General features: G+C 45.3%; 1 protein-coding gene across 7 annotated transcripts in view; it reads left to right on the top strand.

Moving 5' to 3' along the window:
* Window positions 1-12600, top strand: part of AMBRA1 (autophagy and beclin 1 regulator 1) — a 171493-nt gene that overhangs the window by 72534 nt on the left and 86359 nt on the right. For all 7 annotated transcript variants that reach the window (XM_074272290.1, XM_074272291.1, XM_074272292.1 and 4 more), the window contains 2 exons: window positions 8670-8750; window positions 9355-9455. In XM_074272290.1, the coding sequence (XP_074128391.1) occupies window positions 8670-8750; window positions 9355-9455 (182 nt within the window). The remainder of the gene's footprint in view (window positions 1-8669; window positions 8751-9354; window positions 9456-12600) is intronic.

The following is a 12600-nucleotide window of genomic DNA, read 5'->3' as shown; positions in this document are numbered from 1 at the left end:
CGATTCGCATAGTGCTTTACAAATGCTTTCATTTTGTCATCATAACAACCATGAGAAGTAGGTGAAGTTATTATTCCCATTTTATAGATGAGAAAACTGAAGCTGAGAGAGGTTAAGAGGTTAAGTGACTTACTTCAGGGTCACACAGCCAGATTTGAACATGGGTCTTCCTGCCTTCAGATCCAGCACTTTATCCCCTAGACTACCTAACTACTGCTCCTTGTACAGAATATCAGAAGTGCTCGATTAATTAGTATGGTGAATGTGGGATCTGAGCTTTGTACTTTTGTCCTTTTGCTTGGAGACAGTATTTACCCATGAGAGATATGCTCCCTTTTCAGCTGAGAGATGAATCTTCTTAATCCATGGGAATATTTTAGGGGATTTTTTTGCCCCAGTCGCACCATTTAGATTTTTCTTTTCTCCTACCCAGAAATCCTCTAGGTATGTTGTAACAAGGTAGACTCAAGGAAGGAAGGAATATGCTTAAGAAATGCTTAAGCATTTATTTAACTCTTACTATGTGACAGGTACTGTGTTAAGCCAAAAGATAGTCCATGTCTGCTGCTTTTTTCCTCAATAGTATTTTATTTTTCCAAATTTTATTTTATTTTATTAGTATTTTATTTTTCCAAATATGTGTAAAAAATTAAAACTTGGTGTTCCAAATTTTTCTCCCTCCTCAAGACAGCAAGCAGTCTAATATAGGTTAATATGTGCTATCCTTTTAAACATATTTCCACATTTGTCATGTTGCGCCAAAAAACATCAAACCAAAAGGGAAAAAAATAGGCAAACAAAAAGGTGAAAAAAACCCTATATTTTGTTCTACATTCAGTCTCCATAGTTCTTTCTCTTAATGTGGATAGCACTTTCTGGCTCGTCTATTGGAATTGCCTTGGATCGCTTGCCCCAGCTCTTTTAGTGTTCTCCTGAATCTCTAGGGCTAAGAACACTTTTCTTACTTGATGACATAGGCAGGACAGTCTCCTCTGATAAGTGAGTGGCCACTCAGAAAAGACAAGAAGAGTTGGTTCTCTCCAGATTTTAGAGAGTTACTGGCTAATTCCTTTTTCTACAAAACTTTTTATTTTTTGTCTAAATACTTTCAGAGAGAAGCTGCCTAACCAATCAGGATTCCCTTTTCATCCCTTAGTGTCCTTACTTACCAGGAGCTTTTGAGAGCCTGGAGTGTGACTGGGCCTTTGATGAAGACTATTTTCGGTGTTATCTGTGTCCCAGCCACCACATGTGCTGAGTGACTGTGGGGTTCACATCCTGTGCTGGAAGTAGGAGGGAGGGAGACAACCTGCCATCCCCCTTTCTGGACCATCCCACCCACATTGATTTTTTTTGTTTAGGTTCAGTCTTAAGTACAAAAGCTTTTCTCGAGAGCATCATCTTCTGTGGATGTTCCGCCCCTTTCTTGTTCATTTCTCTCTGGCTTGTTTTTTCCAAGTTGGCAGCCCTGTGGAAATGTTCTCTAGGAGCTGAGCATCAAGCTTTCCAGCCTTACTGATGGGGAAAGAAAGGGGGGGAACCCTACAAATCACTTTCTTATATCCCTCAGTCCCTTCCTGGAGTTCATAGTGAACTGATGAAGCTCACAGGCAAGTAAGTGGCTTCTAGAGCAGACACCTTGTTGATCCATTAACCCAGCTGTTAAAATAATGGAGCCTGAAGTGAAATCTTGCCCCGACCCTTAATAGCTAGTTGCTGAATCTCTTTTTCCTTCAGTTTCTTTATCTGTAAAATAGGGATCATGTGACACCTCTTTTTTGTGGAGGGTACTAAATAAATGCATATTCCTACAAAGGTGCTCCTTGTGGTTCTGGAGTCCGCTGGCTGAGGAATAGTAAGTGAGCAGAATCCCATTGTTTCATTAGGGATTTTCTACCGGGTGTTTGGCAGCTTCAAGAAAGAACCTTCCCTCATGCACCATGACCATAAGAACATGGTTCATTAGGGAAAGAGGGGATGGGATGAGGGAATTGAAAATAGAGGAAAATGAAGATGAGATTTCCTTCCATCCCTCTCCCCTCCCCAAATTAGGAAATAATCACTCAAAGAGAATTTGTTTTTTAATAGGAAGAGCATCCTAAGAGCCGATAAAAGGAAAAGTGACTAGGGGGACCAATTTGTAAATAGTCACTTTTGTCCTCTGCCTAAAGTGGTTGATCTCTAGAAACAGACAAAAAAGTTCTTCTGTTCTGGGGGAGCTTTCCCTAGTTTTGAGCTGCTAAGGAAGAGGAAGCCTTATAGGAGGTGCTCCTCTAGGGCCTTTGTGCCATTTAATTTGGGAGAGTGGAAGGGGCTGCTGCTGCTGCTGCTGCTGCTGCTTCAAGTTAGGAGTCTGAGTCTGGGTCTGGGAACGGCAGCCAGGACTCTTCACCCAGGGCTGGACAAAAAGGTAGATGAGGAGGGGATTTTTTTTTTTTTTTAATTTCTTTATTAAGAATGGATTAATTTTCCCCATTTTCTATGTGCTTTCAGCTTCTTATTCCACTTAACTTGATTTTTTACAGAGGTTCAGGCCTAGAGCTATTTGTCAGCCAGGAGGAGCAAGCACCTGACTGTCTGGTCAGGACACAGGCAGTGGGCTGAGGCAGAGGTTTATTTCCTCATTCCTTTAAATTACAGCCTCTCTCGGAGGCAATTAATCCCAAATTTGAGCAGGGGAGCTGCTGCTGGGTTTTCTCTGGTTTTGGAGATGAATCTTCTTGGACTCGGGCACTTGTCTTGGGTTCTTGATTGTTTGAAGGCTGGTTTTTGTCTCATGAAGGCTTTTTTATTGTTGTCCCCCTCCCCTTCCCAAATGTCCCTCTGAGAGGTAATCAGAGCTGTGCACGGATCCATACCCAGGAAAGCCATTAATAACCCCGTCAACTTCTCTCCTGCTGGCTCATGGCAGCCTTTCCTCAGAAATTGAGGAGGATTTCTCCGGTATTTCCCTGAAGAAATTTCTTTTGAGAAGGGATCACAGTAAGACTGCTGAAGCTCAGGTTACTATGACCCTTGGCTGTCCAGTGGAAGAGCCCTCCACAGTTTATTCTGTTCCACATCTAGCCTGGGCACTTTCGTTTTCTCCATTTCCTTCCAGCAAGTGGTCTCTCCATAGCATTTCCTGCTGAGGAAGTCCCTTCTTGCTCTTCAGCTATCTTCATTTCTTCCTCCCCTTCCCCAGAGCTCTCATAATATATTGCGGAGAGACTCCTTACTGGGCTGCTTTTCCACTCACCAGTTTTCTAGGTGTGCTGTCCTTTTTACCTGTTCTTGCAGGCCATGTCCAAATCCTTTTCCCTCCTCCATATACAACTGCCCTTTCCATACATATATGATCCATCTTGTCATTACCACCCATCTCCCGTTTATGCTTCATCTCTAGCACTTCATTCAGTGTGAAATTCCCACAGGGAGTAGTAGAGGGCAGTTTAGCCTTTGCTTTCCAAGTAGTTCAGCACCGTGCTGAGTAGCTAGATTGTCTTCATGAGTGCTGGGTTCCATGTACTGAGATGTCCAAAATCTGATATTTAAGGCCCAAAGAGTTTTTCCTCCTTCCTTTTCTAACCTTTACCTTTAGGCTTTCAGATCTTCATTCTGACCTCCTTTTAGATTCTCTTGCAAGGAATCAGGAAGTCCTGAGTTCAAATGTGACTTCAGACCTTGACTAACTGTGTGATCCTTAACGAATCACTTACTATTGTTATTTAGAGAGCCCACCCTCCTGCTCACAGGATTCAGTGATCGGCTGTGTAGATCTAGTCCCAACCATTTCCTGAGTTCTGATTTCCAATTTCCAGCTGCCTTTTAGAAATGTTGAGTTGGATGGCCTTTCAATCAAAAAACAACTCCTTATTTTCCCCTTCAAATCCTCCACTTTTCTGCATCTTCCTGTGACTGTGAAGGCTACGACCTGTCCCTCCAGAAGTCTAGACTCCACATTGCTGTGTCACCCTCTCACTCCTCAGATCCAGTCAGATGGGTGTGCACCTCTTGTGTGATGTGTGTGACCTTCTCCCTGATCACATGGCTGCCACTCTGGGGCCTCAGGCAGCCATGATTGTACCAATCTGTTGGTTGATCTCCTTTCCTCAAGTCTCTTTCTTCTCCACTGCTGCCTCCACTCAGCTGCTCACTGAGGGGGTTTCTGAAACTTCAGGTAGGATTGTGTCACCTTTCCTATTCCATAAACTTCATTCACTTCCAGTTACTTCCAGAATCAGATCTGAAGTCCTCAACTTGACACAGAAAGCCCTTCACATCCTGCTACCTGTGGGATTTTTTTTTTTAGTCTCTTGTCCTCCAGTTGTTCTTGAATCCAGCTTCTCTGTTCTTACTTGCCCTTCCTCACACATCCATAGCCTCTCTGTTGCCCTCTTCCAAGGGTTAATGGCTCTCCATGCCTAGTAGGTTTTTCTTCACCTTTACCTTGGCTTTCTTCAAGACTCGGCTCAAATGCTCGCTCTTCTCTACCCCAGGGATTATCTCCCATTTACACAGTATAGCTCTTCTGTTAGTGATATGATTTACATGACCTATTAGACTGTTTGCTCCTCTATCTTTATTCCAAGTGTTTAATGTGGTGTTTGACACCACATTAAGGAAAGTAAACACTTACTAAATGCTTGCTGACTGGCCACCTGGATTTTGACTTCATTACTTACTCTTGCCGGACCTGCCAATGATCTGTAATATCTTCTGATCTTTTGTAGTCCTTTTCCTTTTCAGCTCTTCTTTCTGGCTGAATTTCTGTGATCATAGTCATTTTGGGTTCTTTTCTTCCCATTTAGCTTCCTTTTGGTTTTTGTTCAAGAATGGCCCCTGGATATGCTTGAGAATTCTAGCCTTGGCCCCTTTCTCTGCACATTTTGCCTCATTAGCCCTGAGGTTATAAGACGTGTGTCTAGCCCCAGTGGACCTCCAGAGCTCTGGTCCCATGAATCTCAGACAATTCAAACCAGATGTACTATATAGGCTTCTCAACGTGAATGTGTCCAAAACCGAGCTCCTGATTTCCTACCCAGTCCTCTTCTAAAATTAACCATTTCTATCAGTGGTACCACCATTCTTCCTCTCGTGCCCCACAGATCCAGCTTTAACTGCCAAATTTGCCCATTTTGAACTTCCTAATGTCAGTGGGGCCATTCCCCTTCTCTCTTATTCAGACTTCAACATTGTTTACCTAAATTTTGGTGATAGGTTCTTTGTCATCTCCTTGTTTTGGGGTTCTCATATCTCCGACCTGGAAACCAACTAGGGTTAAGTGGCTTGCCCATCACATAGCTAGGATGTGAACAAGGTCAAATTTGAACTCAGGTCCTCCTGACTTCAGAGCTGGTGCTCTATCCACTGTACCAACCTGCCTTTTATATATCCTGAAGCACAGGCTTGAACATGCCCTTCCCTGTTCCTTTAGTCTCTGGGCTTCAGTTATCCCTAGAAAATAACAGAACCTGCTTTCCTCACATTGAATGTCCTTGACAGCTTGGGCCCACTCTGCCTGTGTATCATTCTCCTTCCCCCAAGCTCGGGTACCATTACGTACTTTGTCATTGCTCCTCATACTTGGGCTACAATTTCTATCTCTGGACTTTTTCCCAAGCTCTCTCCTGTACCTAGAATATGCTTCCTCTTGGTTTTGAAAGTGCAGCTTAAAGGGGTATGTGTCCTTTCCTGATCACTATGAGGGCTAATGTTCTCTGCCTTGCACCTTTTTGAATTGACTTTTATATATATATATAAAAATCTGTTGTCTCTCCAGAGAGAACAGATACCTCACAAATGGACTGGGCCTGTTTTGTCTTCCTGCCCCTAGCACAGTGCCTGGCACAAGACAAGTGACTAATAAATGCTTATTGATTGAAGGTATGGCTCTCTCTGTCAGGAGTGCATTTAGGGACTTTCCTGAACAAACTGTGTTTGTGCTTTTTTAAAAATCATTTTACCAGGAATGACTTCATTTGCTTTTCCCACTTATATTATACAACATAGACTTAGTAGAGCTGGAAGATTCCCAAGGGATCATCCTATGGAGAGGGAAACCGAGGCCTAGTGAAATTGAAGTGGCTTGTCCATGGTCATACAAAGAGAAACAGTAGAAGAATTTGAACTCTGGCCCCCAAACTCTAAATTCTTTTTTTTTTTTTTTTTTTTTTTTTTTCCCCTTTTTTCCCCTGAGGCTGGGGTTAAGTGACTTGCCCAGGGTCACACAGCTAGGAAGTATCTGAGATCAGATTTGAACTCGGGTCCTCCTGAATTCAGGGCTGGTGCTCTATCCACTGCGCCACCTAGCTGCCCCCAAACTCTAAATTCTTATCCCACTGTACTATTCCGTGTCTATTTCCTATAGTGTATGTTTGATATGATCACTCTTTATTCTCTTCATTTCATTAAAATGCCATTAATCTTTTCCTTCCCCATTGTTAATATAATCACCAAATAAGCCTAGGAAGAAACATTGATGTTTTGGGCAGCCACCGGTCAGCTCCATCCACTTGATTCATTGCTGTTTTCTTATTACCCTGTGCTTATCGATTTTGCTTTAGCCTTCAGGCTATGATACTTCTTGTGCCCTCGAGCCAATTATCATTATTGGTATCATTAGCATTTTTTTCTTTTTCTGAAGCAGTGTTCCTCTTGGAATCCCAAGTCACCAAGCGGCCACAATATGCTGGTGAGATATATTCTTTTCTGAAGGAGAAATACCAAAAGGATAATGGGTTTTTTTTTGGCATTGATAGAGCAAGGAGGCTGCCTTCAAGTTCTTTGGCTTTTCTCTTCTGACTGTGCTGATCATCTTTGAATATCTTAGAGGATTTATGCTGTGCTAAGAAAATGGATTTAAGAGCAAGAGCTGACATTTATTTGGTGGCTACTTCTTTGTTCTTGCTAGGAGCAAATAGAAAATAACCAGAGCATTCTTTGTATCCCCAGAAAGAGAGAGCAAAAGGTTGTGTTCATCTCTAAAAGGTCTTCTTATTTTGAGACATTGAGACCTAGAAATTCTTCCCTTGTCTGATTTGTGAAAGGAAACCCAGGCCCACCCGCCTGAGCTCTTCTTAACCCAGGAGTCTGAGATTTCTGTTTGCAAGATTGAAATGTTTTCTTACAGCTTTTAACCTGTCCATCAGAACGGTGTCACTCTGTCAGGCAGTGAACCTGAAGCGCTGACTTCTCTTGCTGCTCCATGGAACTCTGCTAGCCCAGATATTTCCTCATTAGTAAGTTTGAGGCTTAAAGGAATGTAGATTACGGTCTTTACTCTGGTCTTTCCAGAAGGAAATTGTCCAGCAGATTTTGTTAATAGGCTTTAAAATACAATTATGAGAAACCAGATCCTGTCTCAGGGAGCAGCTGGATAAGACGGTTGGCTTGGCACTGTTTCTCTGTAGTGTATGAGGTACTTTCTGCTTCCCCTGTGGCTTCCTGGTCCCTTCTGCTTTCTGTCTACGGGACTGAAAGGTCAGAGGGAAAGAGCAGTGCTGTGTGTTTGAGAAGCCAAGATGACCTACTAACACCCAGATTGGTTAATGCAGAGGCTTTCAATGTCTTCCCATTCATGGGCTGCAGGGGCTGCATTCTACCCACAAAAAGAGCCAAATGTTCTTTCTTTTTAGTCTTCTAGAGCTCCCCTGGGGACCCTCAAAAGCTAAGAGGAGATTTAATTCTGGTCATAGGTCAGCTGTAGCAGAATCTTACTGGTCTAACTAAGAGGAAGGAATTTAGAACTTGGGAACTTCAGAAAGACTCTTGTCACTCTGTGAAGCTGGGGAGGCCCCTGATTAACTCTGCCGTCCTGTAGACCCCTTTGCTTTGGGCCTTTCATTAGAAGAAAACATAAAACCATCTTGTCACCAGAGGTTTCCATTCCGTGTTTCATGGGCAACATCTCCTCCCTTCCCTCCGACCATCCCTCATCCCTCTAACATGCTGCACTGGGAGAAAACAGCATTTGGCAGCTGTAAACCTGACCCTTCTTAGCATGATGCTTAATAAGGGAGGACAAAAAGTAGCCAGTGATCCTCAGAGAACAACTCTAAGCCTTTGTCTTCTTTCTCCCTCAGGTCCAAGTGACCTGGGTTAGCATTACATTTTCCGGTAGTTTTAAGGGCTCCCATTGGCCACCTCGTTTTGTGCAAGAATGAATTTCTATCTTCTTTGCACCATTTTTATTCTCAGCCATTTCATGGACTCAAGTGAATCCCGAGAGGGCATCACATTTTAAGTAGAAATTGATGAGATAATTTTTCTCCTCTTCAAGAGCCCTTGACACTGAAATCACTTTGCCTGATTTAATCCAGGAAAAGAAATCTGTTCCATTCCAGTTCCCTGGAGGCCCCATACTTGAGTCCAAATTGGCACTGGACAAAGATGCAGGATAACCTCTCCTCTTCCTGCTCCTCTATCTTGTTCTAAGATGTGTTAAATGATAAATTTAATGGTTTAATAATGTGTATTGTTTTAATGAAAGTTCTTGCTAAGGCACTTCAAAGTCTCCTAGGTAAACTACTTGGAAAGTCCTACGTTTGTCTGGGGCTCATGAGCAGATAGTAATCATGGAGTCTTCTCCTATGCAGAAGGACTAGGTGTCCAGATCCTTGTTCTTTGGCCTGAAGGATGATTTAATTTGAGTGACTCCCTTAATATATTGTTTTTTTCCCCTCTTTCAGGGACAACGGAGACAGATCCAGGCACCGAGCACCACGTAATGCAAGAATGTCTGCCCCTTCACTTGGACGCTTTGTTCCCAGGTAAGGGTCATGCAGATAAATGTTAAAGTTCATTTCTGACTGCTGGACTGTAGCCAAGTGACAGAGGAAGTAGAGGAAGAGCCCACAAGAAGCATCTCACAGATCTAGACTTTCACCTCCACTTTTCCATGCACTTTCCTTGTCACCTTGAGCCAGCCCCCCCCCCCTTTTTTTTTTTTTGCCGTTTCCCAATCCATCCATAAAATGGGTAAAAGGAGTGGAAGGGATGAGCTGGGATCCAGCTTTGGTGAACAGCTGGCTGCCATCTTGAGAACTGACAGGAAATTTATAAGATGCTTTAATTAAAGAAGGTTTAGAGAGAATACAAGGAGAGGCTTGCACAAAAGCAGAAAAGAAACCGAGATATCATAGAAAATTAACTAGATAGTGTATGAAAGCACTTTGTAAATGCTCCAGTGCTAAATCATTGCGAATTGCTGTCATTGTCATCACCTCCATCACCTTGAGAAGGTTTGGCTGCTTTGGGGAGCCTGCCTTTAGGTCCCTAGAACCTTTGACCTTTGGGATTGCTGGGTAATATCTCACTGGCTCTATGGTGATCAGTCCAAGGTAGACCTTTTAATGTGCTGACTTCTCTTCGTAGGCGTTTCTTGCTGCCGGAGTACTTGCCTTATGCTGGGATTTTCCACGAACGAGGACAGCCTGGGCTGGCCACTCATTCCTCTGTTAATAGAGTCCTGGCAGGTAAGAAAACGGTGCCTCCATGACTTGGGAAAGTTTTCCTTTTTTCCACAGCTGTGTTGACGGCCTGTGGGTGATAGTAAAGGCTTCTCGGCTCTTTGTCTTGCAGTTTACTTGAAAATGCTATTCAGGGATTTCTTAACTTCTTTTTGGCGTTGAGGAGACTACTGAGGAACGAAATCTAGTATTTGACGTATTTAAAAGTCCCCTTCTGCCTACCTTTCTAGCGCCTTCCATTGAAGCTGGGTGTTTCATAACGTAGAGATGATGGTCTTAGCAGTGATTCTGAGGGAATGATAAGGTGTCTTGTTCATGTTATGGTTGGTGAGAGACTCACGAGGCAGATCCTGTGATTCAATTAGGAGCTTAACGCACACCTCTCCAAGCCTCTGGCGCTGCCAGCATATGCGGCTTCCAAGAGCCTTGGAATCCTTCAAGGCAGGGGGAGGGAAGAGGGACCAGAGCTCCAAGGTGCCAGCTTGGCTGACTTCACATGGGAAAAAGTGGGTTGAGCAGAACTTAAAAGGAGGACTGGGAAATCTAAGTAGCTTACTGACCTGTCTCCTTTGGCAGTTCGTGAGGGGCCCAAGGGGAACGGCACTGGAGGGTCTCTCCTGTGAGACAGGCCCTAGAGCTTGCTCTTCATCAACGGGTTCTTTTGAGAGAGCCTGGGGTTCTGGATACAAAACAGAGAAACCCAAGAGGTCAGCAGCTTCCTGCCAAAGAGCCGAGCAGCGCTCCTCCATTCTCATCTGGGAGACCTCGGTGTCTAGTCTCTCACTACCGGCTTCAGAACTTGCCATTGGGGCACATGCCGTAGCTCCTGGTTTCCCCGGTTGGTGGTTGGGAACGGAGTCTTGGCCGCTGAGTCCCTCCTGGCCACTTAGTCGTGTGTGGTTTGGTGGATGGCACGTGGAACTCCTTGTTGGAAGATAGTCACTTGCTGCCAGGCAACCCAGCAGAGCTCCCCTCCACCCTGCTTTGTTCCAGACATCTGCCTTCACCACCCCACACAGCACCTCCTGCTCCTCCACTCTGGGCAAATCTATATTTCCTTGGCATTTAGCTTTTCGGAGCAGCTGCTTGTTGGTTTTCTCCCCTCCTCGCCTCCAATGACTCCTTTCCCCCATTTCCTGATCTCCTCCTCCACCCCCAGGGGTCTGACAGAAATTAGCCCCATTTTCCTATTTGAACACTACTCTGTACAGCTCAGGATGTTGGGATGGTGCTTCCCTTACAGATGGCTACAGCTGCTGAGCCCGGGCAGGCTTCCTTCATCAGCACAGCTTAGGTGGGCCCAGGGACAGGAGGTCTGGTCACCAGCACTGGAAGGCATTTGGCCCTGGCGCAGATGAACCGGTCACCTCCATTCTCTGTAGCCTTTACTCTGTATGCATGGTCTCCTGAGCTTTTCCAGACTTCCACATCGGCATGGGACCTCATTTCTTTAAAAAATGGCCCAGGTCACACAGATCCTTCTATGACTGAGTGTCCTCTCTCTGGAGAGGACTTGCCATTTTCCCCATGGGCTGTAGCATTTTCTCTACCTCACATGGTACCCAGATGTAGCCTCCCTGCCCCTTTGCTGCTGAGCCTTTCCTGAAGACCTTTGATTATCTTAGTCTTACCTGAACTTCTCTTCCTAGCTTGCCAATATTTGACTTTTCATTACTTTTATTCAGGAAGCTGTCATACCAGTGGCTTCCATTGGAAGGGAAATTGGCTTTTGAGCTGTGTCGTCCTACTCCTCCAGTTCTGGATTTTGAGCGTGCTTCTGGAGGCTGCTCTTTGTGCAGGACTGTGCAGGGGAGGAGGGCTGCGGCAAGAGCCCCGAGGCCCAGCGCGTGCCCCTGCGGCTCCTGTTGTGCCAGAGAGGCAGCCAGGGGCTCCAGCCTGGAGATGAACAGCAGAGGATGAGTGGGCAGAGCTCTATAGGAAACCGGGATCCATTCCACTCCTTCTTCTCAGGAGGCTCAAGTTGAGCGGGGAAGTCAGGCCTACCAGACAAGTAACTGGTCAGGAGGTTTTCATGCTCCCTCTTGGAGATTTTCCCCAATGGGCAGATTAATGGAAAGCTGCCACTCTCCTCAAATCCAGATCACGGTCTCTGTGGCTTCAGGTGCAACCCACTAGCTTACAGAGACCAAAGCAGTTAGAATGGAAAGGCAGACCTTCAAGATCAACTAAGCAGACCCCCCCACCCTGTAGATGGCAAGCCTCGGGTGTGGCTGGAGGAGCTTGTTGGTGCCTAGCGTCCCTGACCGGTCAGCTGGGCCTAGAGCCCCGGCCTCCTGGCTGTGACCCTGTCCGCTCTTCACTAAGCTGTCAGAATATACACGGAAGGTCTAAGTCCAATGACAGCTGTGGCTTTGCTGGCCTGGAAGAAACATGTACTAGGGCATCAGGAAGGGTGCCCCAAGGAAGGAGGAGCCTGGGGAGTCAGATTGGGGAGGGGGGGGGTGTTTGGTTTAGCCAGAGTGTGGCTCTCGTCCAGTTGCAGGAGAAGCTGAGTATTTAACAGCCTGACTAATTAATGGGAAAACAGAGAACAGAAGATTTTTTTTCTGAGGGTCAGCGGCCTGGGCCAGTATTATTTATCTGCCCCATATTCTCTTGATGAGCATCTGCCCCAGCAGATGGAGGCCTGATGCATTTTAGTTTTTCTTTTGATTAAAGTTGATAAGGGGAGTATTGGGGCTCACCGGTTCCTGGTTCCAGGTCATTTAGGTCTGCTTGGTTCAGAAGTGGCTCTGGGCCCAAGCAGCATCTTCGTTACTGATCGGTGGGGGTAAAGCAGACCTGCCCTTTTTACAGAGAGCGCCTCTCCCTTCCCGCCCTTTCCCTTTCCTTCCTCGCCACTTTTAAAAATGTGATTTGTAACGAGTGCAGGATTCGGTTGCAGTAACACCATTGCTGAGGGTCTTGGAGTCTTAGCTTAGTGGATAGGAGGGTCTGACAGCAGGGCGATGTTTTCAGTTTTTGGAGAGCTCCTCATTTTGCCCCTGGGGCTGTGTTTGGGGAACTAGATGGTGCTTCTTTCAGAAGGAGACTGTGGTCACAACCTCAGTTCCACCATAAGCTGTGCATGATATTGCCCACTCTCTATGAGATATACTTAAATGTGAACTCTATGGTAGCAAGATTTCAG

This window comes from Sminthopsis crassicaudata, chromosome 6 (assembly GCF_048593235.1).
Source record: "Sminthopsis crassicaudata isolate SCR6 chromosome 6, ASM4859323v1, whole genome shotgun sequence".
Classification (NCBI taxonomy): domain Eukaryota; kingdom Metazoa; phylum Chordata; class Mammalia; order Dasyuromorphia; family Dasyuridae; genus Sminthopsis; species Sminthopsis crassicaudata.
This window is presented reverse-complemented; position numbering and strand designations above follow the sequence as displayed.